At 46.5% G+C, this 24,427-nt stretch overlaps 1 protein-coding gene across 1 annotated transcript in view; it reads left to right on the top strand.

Annotated features, from left to right (window-relative positions):
* The window catches only part of LOC144149650 (solute carrier family 23 member 1-like), a 108,303-nt gene that overhangs the window by 50,946 nt on the left and 32,930 nt on the right, over nucleotides 1-24,427 (top strand). Inside the window, exons 5-7 of the mRNA XM_077681312.1 lie at nucleotides 670-827; nucleotides 12,332-12,515; nucleotides 23,419-23,600. Coding sequence (XP_077537438.1) covers nucleotides 670-827; nucleotides 12,332-12,515; nucleotides 23,419-23,600 — 524 coding nt within the window. The remainder of the gene's footprint in view (nucleotides 1-669; nucleotides 828-12,331; nucleotides 12,516-23,418; nucleotides 23,601-24,427) is intronic.

Genomic DNA, 24,427 nt, shown 5'->3' with positions numbered 1-24,427 from the left:
CCCAGCTGAGGCTCAGCGCCGCCTGCGCCAGGGCCCCGTGGTGATTGCTGCCGAAGCAAAGGCTAAAAGTGCTCTATAGTTGCACATATGCGTATGTCTCTCAAATTCATTACCGCAATACATAGCTAAACCGAATTATTTCAATACCTGCGCCCCGAATTCACATTACAGAACGGTGTAATAGTCGCCCAAACTTCCGCCAAATAATTAAGTGAGTGGCTCTTAAAATTCTATGGCAAAAACTTTGCTGTTATATAATCCATTCCCCCTACTGAGGACATAGCATAAACCGGATGCGACAAATATTTTTCGCGTATTGGGTGCTGGTTATAACAATAGTCAACCAATCTTATTATTCAACACAACAAGGCCATTACACCAGCCGCACGATGTTGTTATTGGAAGCATTGTTTCAGTCGTACCAGTTACAAAATATCTGTCGTTCGTCTTATTCACTCTAGTTACTTTTCACAGTTCTTAATATTCTCCCAGTACGCTCGTGGCAGTGGTGTAAGCGCGGCCAGCCGAACGCAGCAAACGAGTTATGCTCGCTCCCCTCTGTTTTCCCGTAGCGGTTACCTGGCTTTGCTTTCGTAGTTCAATGTCCATATGCCAATTTAGCTATTCTTAGCATTTCTTTCATCCCCAAACCCCCTCGTGTTCTTTCAGCATTACCTGATCGTCACATCGGGAGCTCTCAGTTACCCTTTCGCGCTTGCTCCTGCACTCTGCATGCGCGAAGAAGACCCTGCCCGCGGCTACCTCATCTCCACGATATTCTTCATTTCTGGAATAGGCACACTCATCCAGACAACTCTCGGCATCAGGTAGGCCTCCCTCTTCGCCCTTTTTAGCATGCTGCTTTCAAACTCTCCTATGTGTGCGCTAGTTCTGTTAGCCCATCTGTTTCTGTTTCTGTTTGTTTGTTTGTTTCTTCGTTTGTTTGTTTGTTTGTTCGTTCGTTCGTTCGTTCGTTTGTTTGTTTGTTTGTTTGTTTGTTTGTTTGTTTGTTTGTTTGTTTGTTTGTTTGTTTGTTTGTTTGTTTGTTTGTTTGTTTGTTTGTTTGTTTGTTTGTTTGTTTGTTTGTTTGTTTGTTTGTTTGTTTAGTCTTAGTATGTGATTTAACGTCGGAGGTTTTACCCGCCAAAGCTATATGGGGTATAGGGCACACCGTTGTGGAGGGTTATGGTATAATTTAGACTGTATGGAGATTTTAACCTGTACTGAAATCTGGACACCCAGGCATTTTTGTCTTTCGCTTTCGTGAGAAAAACGTTCACCGCTGCCAGAATCTAACTCGCGCTTTTGGATTCAGCAGGAATTCGGCACTGCTTTATATCACAACTTGGATGGCGTTTGAGAAACCACTCATAGGTCTCGCCTCGTATTCGCAAACTTTGCTCTCTGGGACTTATATAGCTTTTTCATGGAGTGTGTTGAGGCAGAACATGCCCAGAGAATGTAATTAGAATGTAGGGGCCCCTTTCCCCATTTTGTGAACGCACCAGACAATTATATATTGATTATAAATGCTATAAAATCGCCTTGTATATTGTTCCCGTCTACAACAGTTTTTTTTTTCTTTTTAGTTCTCACCCCGAGATCGAGTTTTCACTTTTTACTTTTCACGCGGGCATAAGACGTTGTAAAAAGGATCAAGAAGGGTTCAAGTGTATAACCTAATAGCCATTACCGCTGCTTCAGTTCCTGTGGATCTTACTTAAAACACAAAACGCGGTTTAATCAAAAAATTGTTACAACACTTCACCGCCTTCCTGCACATCCTTTTCCGAATTGCACGTTCTTCACTCAACGACCGCATCTACTACTATTGTTCGTGTTTACTGTTCAACAGTGACAGCTAGCTTATCCACGTGCTAACATATACGTTGCATATCTGCCTACCCTTAAAGAATTGCTCGTTAGTTTGGACGAAACAAAAAGTAAAATAGGCACGGTGGCTTGTTTCGTTGTTATTGGTCCCCCACAGTCTTTGTTGCTGCAGTGGGGGTCACAGTGGTCACTGCAAATGACAAATTACAATCATGTCAACCCCTTTTGAGGAGGCGATCCACGCCTTCTTGATAAGGAAACAGACTTTGCCCGACGTCAAAATAGTAGAATAAACGATAGGTTCCTCATTCTTATGAATGGCCGAAGATGAAAGGAAAACGGTTATTAGAGTGAGGTCAGCAGATGCAAGAAAGCGAGGTTTTATAGCGTTGCGAATGATCAATGACGTCAACGGACATAGCAAAAGCCGCCGCTGTTAGAGAGGGTGTTCTTGACACATGCTTTAGTGTGAAAGCCTACCGCACTTTCCAATTTTCGCTTGGGCTAAGATTGAGGGGCACTATATTAACGGATATTGGCCTCTGGACGCACAAACGGGCAGCGCATATGCGTTTCATAGTGAGTACAGCCGGCCGTCATCTGAGCTTGCTTCTTGTGGTTATACCACAGCATAAACATACCTAAAGCATACAAAACCACCCGAACTGAAATAAATAACAGCCAAAACGGACCTGCAATGGTTGAAAACCAAGGTGTAGAAAAATATTCAACGCAAATAGCCGAAACCGACCTAAAAGGGGAAAACCCGCAAAAACGTACAAGAAGCAGTAGCTCAAACTGACCAAAAGGCAACAAAAAAACCCAAAATCCCATTTATAATGCATAAAGATGTCATAAATAGATTATATCCGTGATAACAAATGTCAATATTCAAATATGACAAACCCTTGAAAATGAAAAAAAAACGGTAACGGGATTTGAACCCTGGTTAGGATGTTTGCTTTTCTTTTCTTTATTGTGGTTAGGATGTTTGCTTCACAGGAGCGGAACTACTACACTACGAGAGCAAGCGGTTCTGAGCGGATAAATTGAGGGCCACATGCACGTGGACATAGCTTCAAACATGACCCGTAGATGGCGTCATGCGTCGCTTGGCTGTGTTGACTAGGAAACGCCTTTACGCCAAACGCGCATGACGCTGCGTGGCACGCGTTGGGGCTTGATTTAAAGAATAACAACGGTAAGCCCATACACAGGGGGGGATTATCCGTGGTTCCAAGGGTTTAAATGAACCTAACTCCCACAGGCCTAGGGGGCCCACCGAGGGCTGGAAAAATGGCAGACTTCGTGGTTTGGTCCGAAAAAGTTTGAGCCTGCTGCTGATTTCACCTAATTGAAACAGAGGTTATCTATTACAATAATCAATGCTTCGGAAAAGCTGTTCGCTGCATAATACGCATAATTCTGAAGTCAGCTCACAGTTCTTCAGTGTGAGTTAAAAAAGTTTCGCTCGCTCAGAACGATACATCAAGTAGGGCGACGGAGTTGATCCTGCAGATGGGCAGCCAGACTGGGATTTGTTGATGGGTCCACATTTAAGATCTCATCAACAAACTGTCCCTTCAAAAGGCAGGAAAACGCTTGAAGAACTGACATACCTATCCTTTTTTTCATAAAAAAAGAATAAAGAGAGAAAACATGGTAATACGTACAGAAGACCTATTTCAAGGTTAAATTTCTGCAAAACGCGCAACCTATTTTCTACATGTTGTTGAAGTAGAAAATATTTTTAAAAACGTAAATGTATTATGCAATTTAATAGCAGAAAAGGTGTGTGCAAAATGAATGTGTATCATGCTCATATAAGAGTGTATATTGCCTGCAAAAATGCAAATGTATTACCTGTTTGACAGTTAACGATGTGTGCATAAATTAAAATATACACAATAGTTTATTCGAGAGTGTTATTAAAACTTTTTTGTGAAAGTTCGCTATGGACCTAGTTTTCTGTAGACGCCACACTTTTTCTAAAGGATTTACTTCCCCGCACGATAGAAAACATTTGAATAATAAACCATTTAAATTATTTGTTGTGCTCAGTCGGTATATGCAATATCACTGTTTGTATGGGAATGCTGCCTGAGGAGAGCGTAAATTTCTGTTGCTAGATGAAATCACAAAGTAGCCAGACGGTTGGTGGCGTATTTACTGCAAGGATGTGCGAAGAATTTCTGAAAAAGGCCCACCTGTCTACTTCGGCAGCGCTCACACCCAGGCAACCAAAGCGTACGCTGCAGAATTAGTGAAGCAGATTGAGGAAGCCATTTTTCACGAATGCGTTTCGTGGTTTTCGAGGGAAGATGTGGTGTATTGAAACAAAGGTAAGCTGCGTTAAATGTTAAGAGGAAAGGAAGAAACACCTACGACGCTTGGAAGTGCAGTCTAAGTGTCGTATGTGTTTCTTCCTTTCGTGTTAACTTCGCACGCAGTGTACCCTTCTTTCAGTATGAACCAACTAGCCCGACAAATCTTAATGCTGTCTATGTCTCTTCGTATTCTGGTATAGTTCAATTCCGATGACAACCTCTCCACGTGCTCTGCGAGAAAGTAAACGCCGGCGCGGTGTTCATAAACACTCCGGAGATTTTTTTATAGCGTTTATTTTGCCATAGGGCATAGATGAGAAAGTATGAAGCGCAGATAACGAAAGCTAAACAAATGGGCATGAAAATGTTCGCTTCGCGGATGGAGTGTAGGAGGGAACGATGATAGGGCCCGTGTATCCACGCTGTGTATGCGGTCGCGTCGAGTAAATAAGGCATGTGTTCTTTGTAAGAAATTCTAAAAATTGGCGTCAAATCTCAAGAATGACGAGAGGGTAAGGCAGGAAGGGGAGGGAGGGCTCCCCCCCCCCCCTGTTGTTTTTTTTTTTTTTTTTGAACCGGGACTCAAGCACTGTTAATCTAGACCTGCCTATACGTAGGACTTTAGGCTACGTATAGGCCTACGTATTTATATTTAACGTCGTCAACCGGTACCCCTTGAAAAAAGTAACACTTTTGCTCATCGTATGCAGGTACCGGTTGATATGTGAAACATTCTGCCTAAGCTCCGGCGCTCCGGTGCATACGCGACGGCTCAATGTGCTGCGATCATTCTAGTAAAAGGTACATGCCCACAGAGTTGCGCATGCCCTCGCTCAGTGGGGTATTACACGACGCCTTATAAACAGACAATGTATGCTGCAGCAGCTACGGATGCTGCTGGGGCATTCACGGAGCACCCAATGAGTTTCTTAACCAATGATGCTTGCAGAGCAAGCACTAAAAGGGTCGACCGTAGGAAAGGTGTTCCTCTACTCTGAATCTTGTCCGCATACTGTCAATCCTAGCAAAATGAGCAACATACCCGCAATAGGCAGCAACATATGCCGCCTTCGCACGGCCTTCCATCGTTGGCGCAGCCAAGCCGTCCGTAATTTTTTCGGTTGCGCTGCTAGTCTGGAAATGGTGTTATACGGAAGATTTGTCGGAATTGTATTTACTCAACGGGAGAAAAAGGCATGGGTATTCTAAGAGGGTTCTTGCTGCCAGCCGAAATGTTCACGAGTCTTTTTAGGTTGCTTTAAAGTTCAGTTCGTCAATAGACATTTCAGCTGGGCCCGTTCTGAATGCTCATTGATTTCTACTGAAGGCACCCATCCACGGGCAGTACGTACGATTGAAGGGAAGTCGTGAGCTATAGAAAGATGGCAGCTGCATTGAAGAAAGGTGACAAGACACACTCACTAGACGCAACGAGGGTCTTGCTTGAATCTTAGTTTAGACAATGATAGGTTTCCGGTGCTTTACCACTGCGCGCTTCTTCGTTCAAGCACACTGCGATAACCTTTCCGGCAACAGTAACTTTTTCCCGCAATTCCTTTCCGCAAGCTGACTAAAGATTGCGCCAGTGCTGAAAACTGTGCAATGAGTTCACGACGGTACAAAGATACAAAGTTGCACAACTGCTCTCCGCGTGGCTGGCATTGACAGTTGAGGCAATCCTCTGGCGAAACGAGAGGTAGCGAAACCACCCAGCGGATTTGCCAAGGTTCGCAAATACGCGTGAATGCCCGGGAGGTAGCCCAAAAAGCGAAAAACATTTCAAAGAATGAATTTTCAAAAACACACTCTTCGTGTTCAAAGAGCACGGGCCATAAAATTTTCAAATCATTTCTTGTCGTTCATACAAGAGATCAGCTCCTCGAGGTTTCTGAAACGTGGATATGAAAGAGCGGCCTTTATTCTCTTTTATGCGCCTGTCGGTTCAAGGCACCAACGTGTAATGTGTTTGTTGCCTTACTTGTCAGCAAACTATTCATAATAACATCGCTTCGAAAAGGTCTTGGAACAACCGCGCGTGGAAACGCAGATTTCAAAGAAACCCATTGGAATGCCGCGTGGGATGCGCGCCAAAATTACAGTAAACACAAACGTGAAACCACATGATACATCGTAAGGCCACATTTCTACCTGAACACTAAGTGCAGTTCTACAATCCTTCTAGACACTCTTTCTTGACACGGTCTAGACGCCCCCAGAAAAAGCGTTAGTTTCATTTCTGCACTCTACATTCGCGAGAAGGGATTGCGAAACCAGAGCACGTTTCATTGGCTGAAAGCGGCAGTGGATACATAGTACACTGAACTCATTCTTTTTACTCGTTTATTCTGGTGGTTTGTCCTTTTCTACAATAATGGGGGCATATTTTCTGCCAAGGTTTCGCCAAACAGCGGGTATAAGCAGTTAGGGTATCCGACGTGATTAAAATATAGCGCAGAGATGTCTGTGATTCTCCAGAGCCTTGCAGCTCAGCGGAGGAGGCCTTGGGTTGTTGAGAAAGCGATCACGGGCTCGCATGCCGGCCGTGGTTCCTTTTTCTGTGATGAAGCCAAAACGAAATTCCTGAGGATATCTAAGCACTCGTCATGATTTGACGACGCAAACGCATTTAAGGGTCCCTGCAACACTTTTTATCTTGTTTACAAATCCTAAATTCTTTCAGAACGTAGTCAACAAACACATCCAGTACTTAGAATAGGAGATCACAAAGTACCTCCGCCAGAAAATATATATGCCCATCAGATAACTTGGAAAATTGCCCAAGATAGCTTTCTCTCTTTCCCGGTCCTGATGCTCTTCAAGCGCTCGAATTACGTCATTACAGCGATGTAGCGGCTATTGGCCGGCTTTCTTTCAGTTTCAGCAATAAATTCATTCAATAGCCGCTTAAAAAAGCCGCAAAAGTTAAGCAGAAACAGAAGGCGGATCTGCTGCGACAAGCAAATCGCGCAGTACTGCTTCGTGCTGGCCCTAACTATACTTCCACAATGCTTCCAGACGTAAAGGAAAGAGTGAAAGTGTTCATCAGAAGTATTGCAGACTCCAATTAATATCTAATTCAGCGCCGCAGGTGCTTGCTTCTACGAGTATTACACTGCGAGCAATGTTTCGAGTTTTGCGACTAAATTAGTGCTGGTTATTTCTTACTGCTTCTACGCCATGTTTGCTGCAGATTGGAACCATTTGGATAATATTTCTGACCTCTGAGGGTTGCTGCCCGCGGGGGGGGGGGGGGGGGGGGGGGGTAAGGGGAGGGGGGGGGTCGCGGCAGTTACTATTTTGACGTCTCGCTGCACCACTCTCCGCTGTCTACGTGGCTCAGCGCATGCCCAGGCGTCGCCAAGCACCGTGGTCCTTTTGGGTTTATTAATGTGAGACACGGGCAACCGAACGCGGCGTACTCACGTGGGTTTAGGAGCCGCCTCGCTGCTACTCAGGCCGGCAGTGTCGGCCCTTTCGCCCAAAGGACCATTTACGCTTTCACATTACAATCCTCCCAAAAACCAATCGCATTCGCATGCGGAGCTTTCAGCTACCATTAAATTAATTGTCGATGGAAAGAAACTTTATCATCCAGGTTTAATCTTCCTTCCGAACTTTTCTGTAATTACGACGCTGCGCTGGTGCACGAGTGTGGGCACGGAACTGCGGGTCCCGCTTGACTTCGTAAGACCTCAAAACAAAACGCTATGCCCAAGCTCTGCCGCCGCTGCGCACACTGAACAGTTGCCGCTTCCACTCCAGCAAAGTTATACAAGAGTCTTCCAATTGTAGGACTCTGGTTGTGCATACCCCAAGAGCTGTACGTGTACCCGCAGTGTGGTACCACCACCGTTTAAAAACCCGTAATGTGACGTGCTGCAGCACGCTACGCACAAAGCCAATACTGAATTGATCAATAAATTATTCACGCTGCAAATGCCAAGAAAGTCGACCGCAAGAAATATGCACCGGTACTCTAAATCCTGTATGCTTACTCTTGAGCCTAACCAAGTGGCAGAGCACACGAAGTAGCAGATACCCAACATTAGGTATTGAATAATGCTTTAAAAGAAGACGTGTATGCTGCTTTCATGGGATATTTTATGATCGCACAAACGAACCGCCTGTCAGTTTTTTTTTTGTTGTTGTTGAACGGGCGTATAGGACAAGATGACTCATCCGGCCTTGTAGAAATGGGGGCGTGCTGGTTATGAAAACTGTGCGCAAAACAATCTGATGTCTGGGTGCCATAGTGAGTCTTACGAGCGATGTCTTGTACTCCAAATATTTAAATTTATAACCGTTGTTATTATAACCGTGTGTGTGTGCGTGTGCGTGCGCGTGCGCATGCGCGTGCGTGCGTGCGTGCGTGTGTGCGTGTGTGTGTGCGTGCGTGTGCGTGTGCGTGTGTGCGTGTGCGCGTGTGTGCGCGCGCGCGCGCGTGTGTGTGTGTGTGTGTGTGTCCTTGCGAAAACAATTTTAACCCGGTTTTCTTTTGATGTGTGTTCGTAAATAAGACTTCGACGTGTGTTGTAAATATATAACGCTGGTAATCTAGGCTACGTACTTTTTTAAAGACGATAGTCATTCTTGGGCTACTAAAACGCGGAAATTTTGGCCTGTCTGTCTGTTTGTCTGTGACTCGATTCAGCCACCCGGCCAAAGTGAAACAAAATCGGCGCAATTGTCTTATGTACCCACAGCCTATACCCTAAACGTCTAAGTCCGCTGTCAATGTTCATACTTGTCAACATTGTTGCACGAGAACAAGACATCACGCAAATATAAGGCAGAAAATCGATGCATATGTGATACTTACAGAGTTCCTTTATTTAAAAAATCATGGATGCTTGATTTTTGCGAAATGAAATACTACATCCACTGCAGAAAAAAATTCACTCCGTCGCCTGCTGCCGCCCGCGGCGCTATAGCTTCTGGCGGCATTTTAAGAAATATGCTGTTACAGTTACGAAAGGTTAAACTAGATAGGTTCCGCGTTCTGCTTGGAACGCATGTGGAGTAGGGCAACGTTGTTCTATAAACGTTGAAGTAGGCTGCCTCGAGTCACGCGCGTCTCCGCCGTACGGCAGCGCTGGCATCGAGGCACCTGGCCTGGAGTAGTGGAACGCGGTAAATTTAAATTGACTTGAGCAAACCTTCGGTGTGTTTACCTTGTGATGAGCGCGACGGAGAGGAACAGCATGAGAGGTGAGCGGGAAAGCGAAGGGCGCCATTTACTTGGCAAATGCCGATAAAAGACTATCATCTTTTGTTGAGATTTGCAACGAAAGGAGCAGATAAGCGGCCTTTTTTTTTTTTTCGCCTGAGGTATGCCGTAGGATTTTTTTTACACCAAACAATGCGGAAATGCATGCTGGGCGACACCACTGCCTATAGATCGGAAGGGCCTTGAAATGTATACTTCGCGTTCGAGTTTGTTACCATGGCAGAAATGAGCTTTGAGATGGTATAAGGTTGAGCTAAATACAGCTTAAAAAGCAAATACAAGAAAATTTATCGGTGTTTACCAAAATGTGCGTCACATACAAACTAGTACTGGAAGCGTTGCTCAATGGTAGAAAGCATTAATAATACCGTAAAATATGCTTTAAGAATTGCTTTGTATGTTTTGTTGCCACCGTCTGGTCGCGCAGGGTTATCGCATCCCGTTTCGAAACGAAAGCGGTTCGAACGTCCGTCTGCTCCTTCTGTCGTTAGACCAGCGCGTGTGTCTCCAACAATAGGGAAAAAGTGTAACCTGTTCGGCATCCCCTAGACGGTTCTTGTTTGACCAGCAATGTTCCCTTTTCGATGCTTATGAAAACGAGAGCGCTCCAATATAAGTGCTTGCAGAAAAAACTCCCGCGTATTAGATTCCCCTACGCTCTAGTGCCCGATCATTTTGGTTTGCTGCTTCTTCGACATTTGGGCTTTCCTTGTGGTCACCTCGGAGCACAATTTCGCTCCAATAAACTTTAATTACTAGAAGGATTATGCAGCCTCCGTGATTACGTGACAATATCTAGGATTGTGCTGTAGTTTATTTGGTTTAGCACCGGCGTTCTGACTACTTGTGTATATTCTATGGCATCAGCTGTTCAAAGAAAGCCTCTCGAGATCGTGGTCGGTAACTCTCGATCCAAATACAAAGAAATTAACTCATCTAGCTCGAGAGCGCGAAACAGGAAACACAGTTTCTTATATTTCCTTGAGACCGAGGGAAGTTTCCTGTGCTTCCTCGAGAGCGATGGCCTAACTAAGCAAAGAAAATTATCGCATGAAATCTCGTGAGTGCGTGCCCAACGGGAGAGCTATTTCATCATAGCGGCGTGATATTGAAAGCATGTGTCAGGTTCGGGGGACAATAATGAATAGAAGAAGAAACCATGGAAATGAGACTAGTTTATGATACCCGAAACACACATCAAACTGCACACAATACAGTACAGAAACCAAGGAACACTGGAGAACGGAAGAACAAAAGGGGACTGCGATAACGCGGTATAGAAAATGTTAAAGAGTTCACGCAAATGGAGAGAAAGTACGTGCTTGTCACCGTCAATGGCCCGCCGCTCGTCACTTCCCGGGAGCACAGTCATGGCGTGACATCTCGTTCCTGAAGGTTGGGAAACGCGCTCCGAGCTGCACACGACACCATCATTCATCTTATGTGGAATTGCCCCAAAGACCCTTTTCCCTTAATACCAACTGGCGAGCACTTGGAGGAGGCGCTGGGCAGCTCAGACCTGCAGGTTCAGAAGAATCTAACGGAACGAGCGGCCAAGGTCACCGGCAAGATGCAGCTGTCGGTCACCACACCTCAGTAACCCAAAATTTACAAAATTAAAGGTTTCTCTCTCTCTCCCGTCGCGTAAGAGCCAACGCAGCTCTCTTGGAACGTCACTGCCTTCTGACGATGTCGACGAGACTACTCGCTTGCAGGAGAGGGCGTCAGGTGTTCCGTTGTGAAGGACCTCTTGGACGTGGCCCGGGTCAGGGCAGTCGGCCGCCAGCATTCCGGTCTCTCTTCACCATGTTCTCCCTGTTGTCCACCACGAAATTGCTTCCGCCACCGGCCGCTGTCGCTAGCAGGTTTTGATTGGCCGGCTCCTGAGTGGGGGTGAATGACCGACGCTGATGATGATAGGGCTCTAGGCGGGTTTGGAGCTTACCCCACGGCGCACGCCTTGGCTATCGTCGCCGTCTTCTTTTGACCAGCCCTTGTTCTTGTCCTTGCGATTTCTTCGCATGACACAAGCAAAGGCACTCTTCTAACAACCGGACAGATGAGTTTGGTTGCATTTTGTTGTCTATTTTGTTGAGCACCAAGAACGGCGATGGCCCTAACCGTCTTTAAAAATAAATCAAGATGATTTCCGCCTACGGGAGAGCCGGTGGCCATCTTGGACATGGTGACCGCTTTCCGCTGCGGTGCCAGATGGGGTATCCCGCAAAAAACACGCGATGCCCCGCGTGCGAGAGTCCAACTTGTGTCGCTGCTATCCCTCAGCCCCTGAAACATGATTAGGTGACTGAAGCTGGAACCGCAACATAATATGAAATATTTCTTTTATCCTGGCTTTGGCTGGCATCGTTCTGCTCTAAAAAAATTATCGGGAAACGTAAGTGTGATAACGTGCTTTGGAGGAGATAGCCCGGCGATACTTATCAAATACTTCCTTACTACTACATCATATTTGTATCCCTTTCTTCGCTTTCGTTTCGTCGTCTTTCGCGCGAATCACCTCGACAGGCTTCTTTACTGCTTCACCATGTTTGCGTCTCTTTCTGAGCGGTCGTTTCTTCGTATTTTGGCGCAAAATACTTCCGAAGGCACGCTGGTGGCACACTGCTTCCCAGAATCAGAGTTCTGAGCGGCTGTGGTGTACCCGTTCTCTTCACGAGCCATCAAGTTCACTTGTCACGCGGCACGCATTGTTTTAACTTTTATTCCGCCACCGGCAACTTGCGAAGACAGCGCAGTGGTAATGCCCTGGGCTCCTACTGTGGAGACCTAAGTTCAAGTACCATACGGACTGAAATGCGTATTCATTTACTCTTTACAGCGGAGGTCATTTTTTGGGTAGCCTCTGTGTATATAATCGCATCGTTTCCGCGTGCGGCCTTTTCTGTACCATGGCTCATCTGCTCTCGGGATGGGCATCATACAGGCTCCCCATCATCCAAGGCTGCAGTGTGACGTTCCTGGTTCCTATACTGGCGACCATGGCGCTGCCGGAGTGGCGCTGTCCGACCGAAGAGGAGCTGGTGGCCGCGCGTGACCCTGACTCGGGCCTCACGGGACCGGCCACCGAACAAGAGTGGACAGCCGTCTGGCAAGCGCGTATGGCTGAGGTGAGGGCCCCGTAGCTGGAAATATTCGCCAGTTACGCTCCTGCATAACGAATATTGCCGAAACACCTCGCGAGCACCTTCTCATCTGTGAATGCGTGCTTGCGCCCTAGAGCTCAAGTACAACAATGTTACGCTTCGTCTTGAACATGTGCTCCCACACATCAACTTCTAAGTAAACCGCTATAGTTTTTACGCCACATATCATTAAAAAATTGGCCGACATCCCCCTGCGAAAGGCGATGTCCACAAAAGCTGTTGTAAACAATTACAAATGCTGATTGAGGAGGGTATGAAATGCTTCTCGTCGTCTCGGCGGGCTTCTCGCTTGCGCTCGGCTGGGGTCGCTGGATAAGGGTACAGAGAATCGGCACTCTTTTCTCCTGTTGTACCGTGCCGCCGCAATGGTCATTGCTCATTTCGCATTACGTGACATTTGTCTACACTGCGAAGGTTCATGGGCGCCGCCATTTTGTTGTTTATGCGTTTTAGTCGGTGAACTCGTGTAGGCTTAGCTTGTCTTCCCTGCTGTGCGGCTGCATGCGACTGACGTCGTTCCAAACGCGACTCAAAGATAACGCGTGTAACAGCATTTCAGCTGCTGAAGTGGGTCCAAAGATACCATTTTGCTCTGCTCTATTTAGGGACAATAGTCCTTGCAAGCCTTCAAAGATAATCTGCAAAAATATTTATTACCAGGAACACTGGTGGCGGTAGGGGGTCCCATTGTTCACAGGCGTCTTGTTCATCCATACGGCGGTTTCATGCTTGTATTGTGGTTTCCTTGAACGAATTCTGAGCTCTGTGCTGTGTGCCTGATTGGCCTGTCGCATGCAATCGGCGTCTTAGGCCTTGGCGCTTTTGCCCACCGAGATCGTTTTTCCCCACGGCGATGAAACCTTTGGGGGGTAGAGGTATAAAGCTCTGCTGTAAAAATGGGAAGTTTTGTCAGGCAGCACTGCTGAGCCCTCTGAGCGGGCAACAAAAACAACGTGGAAATATGAGATCTAGCAACATTTTACTTTTTTTTGTAGTTGCATTGTATTTATTTTTGTTCCCCGTCAATATAGAAGACCGCTTATCCAATGTATAATATAATGAACCAGTTCGAAATTCGTATTGTAATGTCATGGGCTATCGGCACTTTATTTAAGAGTGTACGCCGCAAAAACCCCCTTGGTCTAGTTCACCTCATGCACAATAAAATTAATCATTGCGATATAATACGAAAAGGAGGACAATGATGACCCGTCGTATGATTTCAGAAAAGCATGGGTTCAGGATGTAATATTACGCAAAAAGGAATCCCCGTGTCTTACATCGCGTGTTATAACCGCCTACATGAGAGTTTTTTTTTTTCGAACAGTATAACGCACTTCCCTAACTTGAGGTTAAAAAATTTTTCGAGTGCATGTGGTGCATGCCACCTAATGCCCCTAGACGTATGCTCCCAATCATACGAAACAATTCGTATGGGCCCGTAACGTAGCTTCCCGTCACGCTTCCCGCTCTTCATGGGTGTCACGTTGACACGAATTCTTCGCGGCTCTACGGTGGCCTCGCGTTCTTCTGGCCAGTTTTGCTACCAACGATAATTCGGATCACTTTGCAAGCGAGCAGTGCATTGAGCAGGTATTTGATTACCCGGACGCCCCTGTGTTGCTTCTGCATGGTGACGCAGTCGTTCCGTTCGTGTCGTCGCAGCAATTTTACAATCACCTTATACGCGAGCGGTGCATTGAGCGGGTGGTTTGCTGTTCCGACTCCTTCGAATGGTTTTAAAGCCGCCTGGTCCTATGGCATAGGTGAGGTCGGCGGGCTCACTCATGAGTCCACTTACTCCGCCTTATTTGGGCTCGAACTCCCGCATGAGTTCGCTCGAACTGACGCCTCGAATTCATGCTTGAGTGAGCGTAAGTGTGGCATCATAAGTTTGAGCCCGAGTGAGCCAGAGTGCGTTTAAGCTCGTATGAGTTTGAGTACGTGTGAGCCCTAGTGAGTTTGATCCTCAGTGATCTCGAGTGAGTTTGCTCCCGACTGCACGTCAGTAGCGTGCGTGCGAGCATTTGTTGAAGCAGGATTTGGATTTTCTGCACCACCTGCGCCGCGCGTGGCCAATGGCGTGGCTTCTTTCAGCGGTCACGCACCAGCCTCCTCTTAGGCTGACAATGTGGGAATAACGACCTCGACAACCATCTACCGGACTCAAGAAGGGATTCTGTCGCAAGATATGCGGAATGGTTGCAACAGAACCTAATCAAAGAGCGTGGGAAAAGAATCCGCCGACTGAAGGCCTTCGGAGAAGTTGGTCAAATAGAGTCATTGTATCGTCTCTGCAACGTAAGGGGGGGGGGGAGATACAGGGTGTTGACGTTTTCGGGTAGTGGAAGGGTTGCTCTGCTGTTGGAAAAGGATAATAGTCAACGATTTCCAGGTGGCACGTAGGGTGCCCTGAGGCCAATGTTGACTGGTACAGGACAGAAGGGTCTTTTATCGCCAACAACGAACGCGGAGTGTAATGTACTTCGCACACTGGCGGGACGTAGTTGGGCGGACGATCTACTCTTCGAGTGAAAAAGGCCAGTAATTCTGCAGCTAGTGCAAGCTCTTGTTTGTTTAGGGGGAGATGCCTATCCAAATTCATTTTCCGTGGGCCTCGGGAAGGGTGAACACACGAAATTGGGAGGACCTATGCGACCGGGTTATACCCCTGTACAGGGACGTATTTGTCGAATGTAGAATGCAATCGGGATAGGGGCGAAGGAAGGAATGGAGGAGATGCCAAGTCGATTTTTAGTGCATGTTTACATATTGGTATACCAAACCCGGTTCCAGTTCTGCGTGCCGAGGTAATATTGTGGTTTGTGATTTCCGAGTCGCGGGTGAATTCAGTGCTCGCGGTTGTTCCTTGATTCATATGAGGAGGCGCTTGTACTAATTTCACAAGTGAAGCAGACGTGAGTAAGGATTTTGTGATTGGACAAAGAAGGTTTCAGTCTTTGGGATCGATTGTTGGCTACGCAGAGGTCGCAAAGGTAGTCCAGCTATGGTGGGGTTAAAGGGGTTTCCGGGCGCGCAGATTGCGAAAATTCATCTGTAGTTGTTTAATTCTCTGATATCTTTTCAGTGGGGAAAGGGCGTATGTAAAGAAAGCACAAGGATGCAGTGGTCGCTTGGGATTTGCGCACCTATGTTCGGCAAGGTGTTCGGCACCTATGTTCGGAAGAGTGTTAATAGCGAAGGGACGGGTAGGTTACCGTGTGCCTCTGTGCATAGGTGTGGCAGGGCTATGCGACTGATTAAGGGGGGGCGCGGGGTGATGAATATATGTCGTAATCGTCTGGAGCAAAATGTAGGTGGATGTCTCTGGTGATGGGCATTGAACTTCCCCACCAGGTCCTGGAGCTCGTGGATGTTTGACGGAATAGTTGTAAAGAACAGAACAAGTTTAGGGAGGCAGGGTTTCGTGGACGAACTGCGTAAATTTAGAAACCAGATAGGGTGGAGTTTGGTACAGGGCTAATATGCAAAGGCCATTTGATTGTTTGGTAGGTGGGGGGGGGGGCGGTAGGGGAATGCAATATTTTGGGATCTGAAATATCTGCGTATTAAGAAGGAGCCGAGGCAACTTCGGTGTTAGATGGGTGTAGTAAACGGCACCTGCGAACACTGTGAGTGTGACGTGCCCTAAGTAAGAAGGGAAAGGCATTGAGAGAGGCCCAGGAAGCGCAGTATGGCTGCAAAACAATATTGCTATGTTTAACCGAGGTTAAAAATGGTTACTGAACCACTCAAAAAAGACGCCTGCCGCTACGACGACGGGGTACCTAATGTCTGGCTGGTTCAACCTTTTCTAGACGATTGATCTCTCCTATGAAATTCAGCTGGAGGAGTTGGTGCAGCTTGATTATTCACAGCTTGACAGAGTGAGAAGACGTGGGTGTCTTTTCCCTTTCATCGTGTTTGCGAGCTGCTCCAACAACTGGGATGCGAATCTGGTTCTGTAAACGTAGAGAGAACTCTACTCTGCCATAAGTATTGTGAAGGGCCCATAGAATCCGCTTCAAATGCAGTGTAGAACCATGATACAGGACGCCTACAAAACCCCCGAAAAGGGTTGCTTTTAAAGTAGTTGTTGCTAGAGCAATACATCATGTGTTCGTTCTTATAAATCTACATTTAGGTCACCTTATGCGCGGCTACTTCAAGACAAGACGGCCGCACTGCTGACTGCTATTAGCCGGCTGCGCGAGTTCTAAATGCAGCGCACTGCGTGCCATTCTCTCATTGTATTGCGTGCCATTCTCTCATTCTATGTAACCCATGGTTACAGACTCTAAGCGCAGAGCGTACGTCATCAAAACAACGGCTGATGGAGAGTGACTGCATGAAACCAGGTGTAAAACCGGGTAAAGGTAACATTCTCAGGCTACTGCCGTGGTGATTTTGCGATGTAGAACAAGCCTAAAAATAAACGTTGATAAAACAGGCCCCACAGCTTTCGGAACCAAAAATAATAGTCAGAGAAGAGATAAGAACTTGTTTCTCTTGGAGGTAAAAGAAACATTTTCAAATCGTAATCGTTTTCACAGAACCGAGCACATAAAAATTGATAAATCGTAAGAATGATGGGTAGAAATGATGGATAGAAAAGTACAATCACACGAAAAAGCACCCAATAAAACCACACCGGTTTTCCAATTCCTTTTCAGAAACACCAAACGTTACCCTGGTCCATTTATAACGACAAGATATGATCGTCCAGCCTCTTTTTGATACACTTACCCCACGGTTACTTTGTTTCCACAATTTGCGAACAATAAATTTCTGTGGTCGTGTTTATATCTCCTTGTCGGCGTCTGACACTGTCGTATTTTCGCGGTGATTGATGTCTGACTAGATGGCACCTTTTTTTGCTAGGTTCATCCAGCAGTTTGATGTAGAGAACCACAGTTTCGTATCACGCGCACTCTTGCTACATTGTTGTGTTTGATGAACACCGTCAAGGCACGCAGTCGCATCCTCTTAATATTTAATGACAAAGGGGGGTTTAGGAAAAATGAAATGCTACTCAAGACAGCCCAGGGACGACGGTAGAAAGGACTTGTAGAGTACAAAGCGCTGTATTCTTAAACCTTCTTCCCTGTGTCGCGCTCGGCAGGGCTTTAAATTTTCCGGCGATTAAACACAAATACGCCTCCATTGTCGCGTTGTTGACCTCGGCCAATCGCTCAGGGCTACAAACACGCATATATATGAAATATGATGCATGATAAAACTTTTTAATGCACATACCACGGTTGTGGATTCGTGCCAGTTTTTACTCATTCCGAAGTTTTGGTTCGCTACAAGTACGCTTTCACTTTTGCATAGAATGAGTAGTTTCTTAACTTCGATTTTCAACCAAATGCTGCAATGTTATTGCAATAAAATTTCATCGCCAATTCGCGGTCGGTCTTGTCTGTGCAGGCTAAATTGACATTGATTTCTCCCAGCAGTACCTTTTGTAGAGCCCAATAAATGTTTTTCGGGCGCTTCGCAATCATTCTATTGCAATATTGGGCCCGAATATTCAGGCACCACGTGGACATACAGGCAAGCTAGCTATGTCTATTCAACTGCGTCGCGATATGCAAGCTTCAAAGAGGTCTATACAGGCTTCTTGTATTTGCACATTTCGATGCCTCGTTCTTCCAACGCAGTGTGTATTGTATCACTGCGTTCATTGCGTTGTATTTTCATAAAGACCACACTTTGCTCAAATGGCTGCGCAGTTTGTAGAGTACCTTATAAAGACAATACGCCGTGAGCTATCAAAAAATGCGACCTAAAATGCGGGAGAACTTCGTGAACTTAAAGTCATAGTAAATGGGGTATAATCTGGGAGGAGGCAGCGTTTGACAAGACGGCCGTATGGTCTTCACTGAAGCCATCAGTACGGTGCGGTGAAGACCAACCTATCGGCAGAAAGAACGACGTGCGGAATACTTGCTTTTTTTTTCTACACTAGAGATAATTATTTTTGTACACAATTTTTCGATGTTTTAAAATATTTGAAATTACCGAAAGAATCCCAGGAAGAAATCAAGAGATTTGACGCAACGGACATGAAGAAGTGAACATGGCAAAACTTTATTGGTGTTTGAGTGGCGAAGTGCGAGCTAATTTTGTGATCCTTACTGCGCGCACTTAGGTTAAAGCTAATTAAAAAAATCACACCACCGCGAATAAATGACAATGGGGATTACGATCTATTGATTTATTTTTTAAACTGAAACCAAAATACTATGCGCACTTCTCTCCCGTCTTCGGTGAGTCATTTCTTCTCTAAGGTGTATTCGTATAGAACAGCGGTTTCTGCTCCCATAAACCTTTAATGCGTGCGCTAGCGCATAAGTGCTACGTTCTAAGATAATATGGCTGAAAATAATCCCCTATTAAGCTTTTAGATTGTCCCCTTAAAAACGTGTTTTGAGCACACCGTGACTTGAATGAGCAGATTACGCAGGGCTCTGCCACAAGTCTTCGTTATCCTTCTCTCAACAAGAAGGTATTTATGCTCCCTCGAAAGATGAATAAAACCCAATTCCGTTTGGTCGACTCAGTGGTTTAAAAGAAACGAAATTTTTTTATCGTTTGTTTTTAAAGTTCCAGTAGTTCCTCATTTGGTCGGTGTCTGTCATTTTATAGCAAAATGCAATAGTTACCGCAAGGTAAAGCATCCTTGCATACAACACATGTAGCGAATTCGGTGTATAAGACGATGTATCTCTCATAGCATTGTATTTTCTTTTTACTTAGAGTAAAGCCAATATATTTGAAAAATTCGGAAGCGCCGAAAAAACACAGGCAAGGCAAGAAATCGCCAAAGCGAGAAATAGAAACCAGGCTACCCACCGTTCGTACTCTTTACATTATGGAAAGCCCCTGAGATTGTGGGAATTACGGAGGTCCACCATCTTCCCTATCTCTCTCGGCTCGCCGCGGAGGCGAGAATGGGGAGGTCCTTCTCTCTCCCTGCGGGCGCGCGTTTCCCCGCTTCGGGAGGATGACGGCGGGAAGGGGGGGGGGGGGGGGGCGCTGCCGACTCCTTGACAGGACCGGTTTTGTCCGGAAGTTCCGGGCTGGCTGGTCAGGGGCCGACGACGGAGGAAGGCCCTCTTTGGATACCAGCCATCATCGGGAGCGGCCGTAGATACGTGTTGCTCCTTTTTGGCCTTCATTTGTCCACCCTCGCGCCTGTTTCTCCCGTCCTGACCAAGGTGGTCTTGGCGGTGGTAGAGCGGCGCGCCCGACGTCCCTTATTGCAGTGCAATAAACGTTGGGGTAGGCGATTTCTGTGTCTTGTGTGTTTCTTGCTGTTCGCTTCCGCTACGCCAAGTTGGCGGCCAGTGGCGGCGTTCAGCGGAGCTAGCCTGGCGGCCGAGTCTCGAGGGTCGAGCTCTGTCGCCGTGAGAACCCTGGTCCCCACAAGATGTTGAATGGATACCAGCACTATGATCGGACAAATTTTCTAGCGGGCGAGCTGTGTAAAAGACGTTCTGGGGTCTACATCATGCCGGTACACACAGAACGATCATAGTAACTGTAACCATCGTCACTCAGGACGCGAGATTGGCCAAGAAGCTACTGCTGGACTAAAACCCACTTATAGCCACTTTAGAAGTGAACTGAAGAGCTTAAGCTGAATCAAATTAAAGCGTACTGAATTCTGTAAAACGAAAATACCTGTATCGAAGAACCATCGGTCTTTCTAAACGGGAAGGGAATGCAGCTTCCTATATGCGAAGAATATCTTGCGAGCCCCGGCCGGTTAATCGGCCTCAATTTGTTTAATACGATTTCATCTCACCGGGACCTGTACTGCTGCCTAAAAAACTTCTGCCACTACTGTGGTCATTCAGGAGAAGTATATAGAGGCACGCAAATTTTTCCTCTACTGGCACCAGCGGCACGTTTTATACATGGCAACGTTGTTTAGCGTGATGAAACCCTTGGTTCACGTAAGGCAAAGAACTCGGCCATAACTGAGGTCACCAGTGTTCTAATAAATATAACTACACGTTAGATTTGTCTTAACTATTGCCACAAAGTTAAATTATTGTGGGGAAGAAATTTCAGATGACTTAACAAAACATTCTGTGCGCAAAAGCAAAAAAAAAAAAAGGCCACCTTCGCAAATGAGATGCGAAGGTTGAGGAAACAGCGGAGCTCGAGGTCTTCCATAGCTTAAAATTGGCTTTTCTTAGGTCTGTCTCTTTCTTACTAAAAAGATGGTTAAAAATCGAAGCTTTCTCTATGCAAACTGAGCTAAATTAAAGACGACAATCTACCCTCCTAAAGTCCATAATTCAAGCTTCCAGTGTCCGAAGCCAAATTCACCTTCAACTCAGCCAAATTCCAAAGCAACGCCCGTGCTACAAAGGCAAAGGAAAATATGGGCACCCCGAATGCGATGATAACGCAGTCGGATAGACACCTGTTCACCTGTTTACTAGCCCCAGTTGTAAAGCTTGCCTGACTTCTCTCTACTGAAAGCGCATTATTCTTGGCTGGCAATGAAAAACTAGACGAAATGCAGCAGACATGACCACATAGGTCTGCCTTTGCCATTCAACAACAATACGGCTTGCAGGCCACGCCCCCTCTGGGATTTACTGAGAAGACACGACGTAACATAAACACTCGGCGGGAACGTTTACGTCACACATTGGCAACTTCATCCTGCTTAAAAGTGACGTGACGTGATGTTACGTAGCATTTTGGAAATGGCGGCTACCGTTGCCGTGAAATACGGCAGAAAATTTCATCGATTTTCAGCGCCGCGAAATTCCCGTGAACTTGCAAAAGGCGCGATTTCGCCCGACGCGTAGTTTTAAAATGTTTTCTAGCGAAGGAAGCAATTGTTTTGACTGTCTCCAAGTCAGGGATAGCGGAGCATAAAAATGACTTCCCGTATTTTGCTTTATGTTTGCCAATAAAATAGCAATTATTGGTTTGCCGGAACAGCAACATAAAAGGGCACTACAAGCCTCTCCATTACAAAAACCCCCTGCATGACAATTGTCCCCACTCCTACTAATCTGGTGGATCACGTGATCGAATTTAAGAGAACCTAAACTTGTTTGAATTACAGTCTTTGACACGGTCGAATCACATCACCCCGCGAATACGCGTCACTGCTGTTGGTTGTTGCGGCCGCCGCAGGCTTCCCACTGTATTATTTCTTTTTTCCGGCTTTAAAGATGAAATACTACTTTATCAACCGGATAAACGATGCAAAGCGTATTTATTTTAGGCACCCTATGCAATGCACACAATTACAGAAGTTTGACAAAATCACTTCAGTGTCCCTTTAACCCGCTCCGCTGTTAAGAATGAAGTCGCCATTCCGCCCTCGCGAAAGTGGATGACCAGCGAAGTTTGTAAGCACAGAACATGTAGGTGACAGAAAATTTAGTTGAAAAGTACGACGAAATTTTACTTCTCTTGAGCGTTGGCGGCGTTCATCTCTAAAAAGGCATACGTATACACGCAACACTTTTACTTTGAATGTACGTATCTTTAAAATGATTTTTAATAATGTTAACCTACCTACTTCAAATGCACATCCAAGGGATGAGACGTATGAACTTTAGGTCCAAATCATGTTTTGAACGGCGTGCTATCTTGGAGGAGACTGCATTTTAATGGCACACACATCGGAACACACACATCAGACGCACACTACGTCACTCACTACAACATACGTTCAAAGAGACACATAGCTACGCCGCGAACGGCCACATGCGTTTGCTTTTGTTGTTGGGGCTTTCACTCTCACATTTTAGGAGAGACATTCCGATCCGATGTCGTCGACGGTATGCGTTTGGTTTTGTTGTTGGCTCTTTCCCTCTCACCCTTTAGTGGGGAGCTTCCGCTCCGACACGAGCGAGATAAGCGTTCGCTTCGGCAATTAGCTTGGTCTTTGTGGGCTGGTTCTCCCACACTGCGTGCGCACAGATGCCGCAAAACCCCGGATCGTAGCCATAGAAACTTCGCTTAAAAACAGTCTGCGCCCTGCTGGCGATGGCAATAACTGCGTTCGGGTGGTTTAGGTTTCCGAGATCTGGTCAATGCCGGTTATGTTCACGGCACCAAAAGAGCAGAGACGCTCTCGCGGCCTGATCGCATGGGCTGCTTCCGTCCCGTCCCCCCTTCTGGCTGTTTGTCCTTGTTCGCGTATCCCCATTCTGTTGGTGTTCGACTGAGGCTGATGGAAGGGGAATCGTACTTCGCACATATTGAGATAGGTTTTATCATATCAGTCAAAGATTATTCACAATGAGTATCTCTACGCAGTTCAAGAAATATAAGCTTCTGCTCACCTAGAGGTGCGACGCACCTGGCGCCAGCGCAAAACACATAAATCTACACTAGGAGCATCCGGCCGGAGCAGGTCCGCAACGGAGAGGCTGAGACCCGCGCGAGATCTCCCTCCCTTTCCCCGAGTTGGGCGGCAGAAGGACGAATTATTTACAATGTTCCTAGCGATACTAAGCACAGGTGATGCCTCAAAACTAATCATATCAAGATGATTCTGGGCCAGTTCGCTGCCGCGTAGTATGATGAAAGGTAAGAGTGGTGTCCAGCGCCGTCCGCCTAAACACTGCCAGCCCCAAACAATATCGGTCCTCTGCCGCCGCTGCTGGCCGGTCTGTGCGGCCCAGGGCGAACACCCCTACTGCCACGCACCGCGGTTCACGTGCGCCATCAGTAGTGTAAATAAAGTAACCACGCATTGTTGTCGCCAACCTGTCGCACAGGAGCTACACATTCGCAAACGGGCACCTAAGCGTCTACGGCACTTAAAAGGACCAGTAATATATCTGTATTCTGTACCGGTCAATTGTTTCCATTGTCGCAGATCTCCGGGGCCATCATCGCGTCGGCGGCTTTCGAGGTGGTTCTCGGCTTCACGGGTATCGTGGGCTTCCTGCTGCGCTGGGTGACGCCTCTGGGCATCGCGCCCTGCATCGCTCTGGTCGGACTGTCGCTCTTCGAAGAGGCCGCCCGCCTCAGCTCCGGCAACTGGGGCGCCGCCTTCATGTTGAGTACATACCTGGCCCTGGCTGAGTGTCCTTCCCATCACAGCGACAGGGGCACGTCGCTGTGCTCGCTGGCTGCATAGAAATCACTTTAATCAATGCCGCTCAACACGTCCGTGGCACATCACTTACTGTGGCATAGTCTCCTGATATAGCCTGGAGCGTCAGCAAGAAACAAAACGCGAAGTAGATATGCCAATGAAATACACAGGTTTTGTGATTTCTCCTCCGCAGCTCCAAAAATTAGCCCGGCTCATTTATTAAGACGACATGTATCCATTAAATGTCCTTCGCATATTTTGGCCTAGACCATTATTTTGCGTGTAACGGTTACGATCATTGGTTTACGACCACTAGCAGTATTGTTATCCTATTGTCCTACTGTTGGCATTTCATTTGTAACTTACTGTACAAAAGAACATCGAATGGGAGACTTGCGCGCCTTGTAGAGTTTTCTTAACAGGCGGTATCGAAGCAAGGCTGGGTGACAATGTAATCCTTGTTATCCCCTTAAGTATTCATTAGCAGAACAAAGACTGCAGTTTGGCATGACCTGCGATATTCAAAAGGATCACTACGGCCAACTCTTGTTTGTTACAGAATTGGGTAATCGTACACGCTTGAACTTTCATTTCACAATCCAATGGCCGTCTGGAGCCACAGCTCAACCGTACAGAGCAGTTTTCACTGCGAATGCTGCCTCCCTAACTACCGCATACATGCCACACCGGCTTGATAAGTGTTTGTAGCTACCTTAGCCTTAAAAATGTCTAAGTTCCCTTATTGCTAGGCAGTATTGGTTTTTTTAATTTTTTTACTCGATGTTTT

This window comes from Haemaphysalis longicornis, unplaced genomic scaffold, assembly GCF_048455015.1.
Source record: "Haemaphysalis longicornis isolate Haplotype H1 unplaced genomic scaffold, Haemaphysalis longicornis Haplotype H1 scaffold_1, whole genome shotgun sequence".
In the NCBI taxonomy this organism is placed as follows: domain Eukaryota; kingdom Metazoa; phylum Arthropoda; class Arachnida; order Ixodida; family Ixodidae; genus Haemaphysalis; species Haemaphysalis longicornis.
The sequence above is the reverse complement of the archived record's forward strand: the minus strand, read 5'-3'. Positions and strand labels throughout refer to the sequence as shown.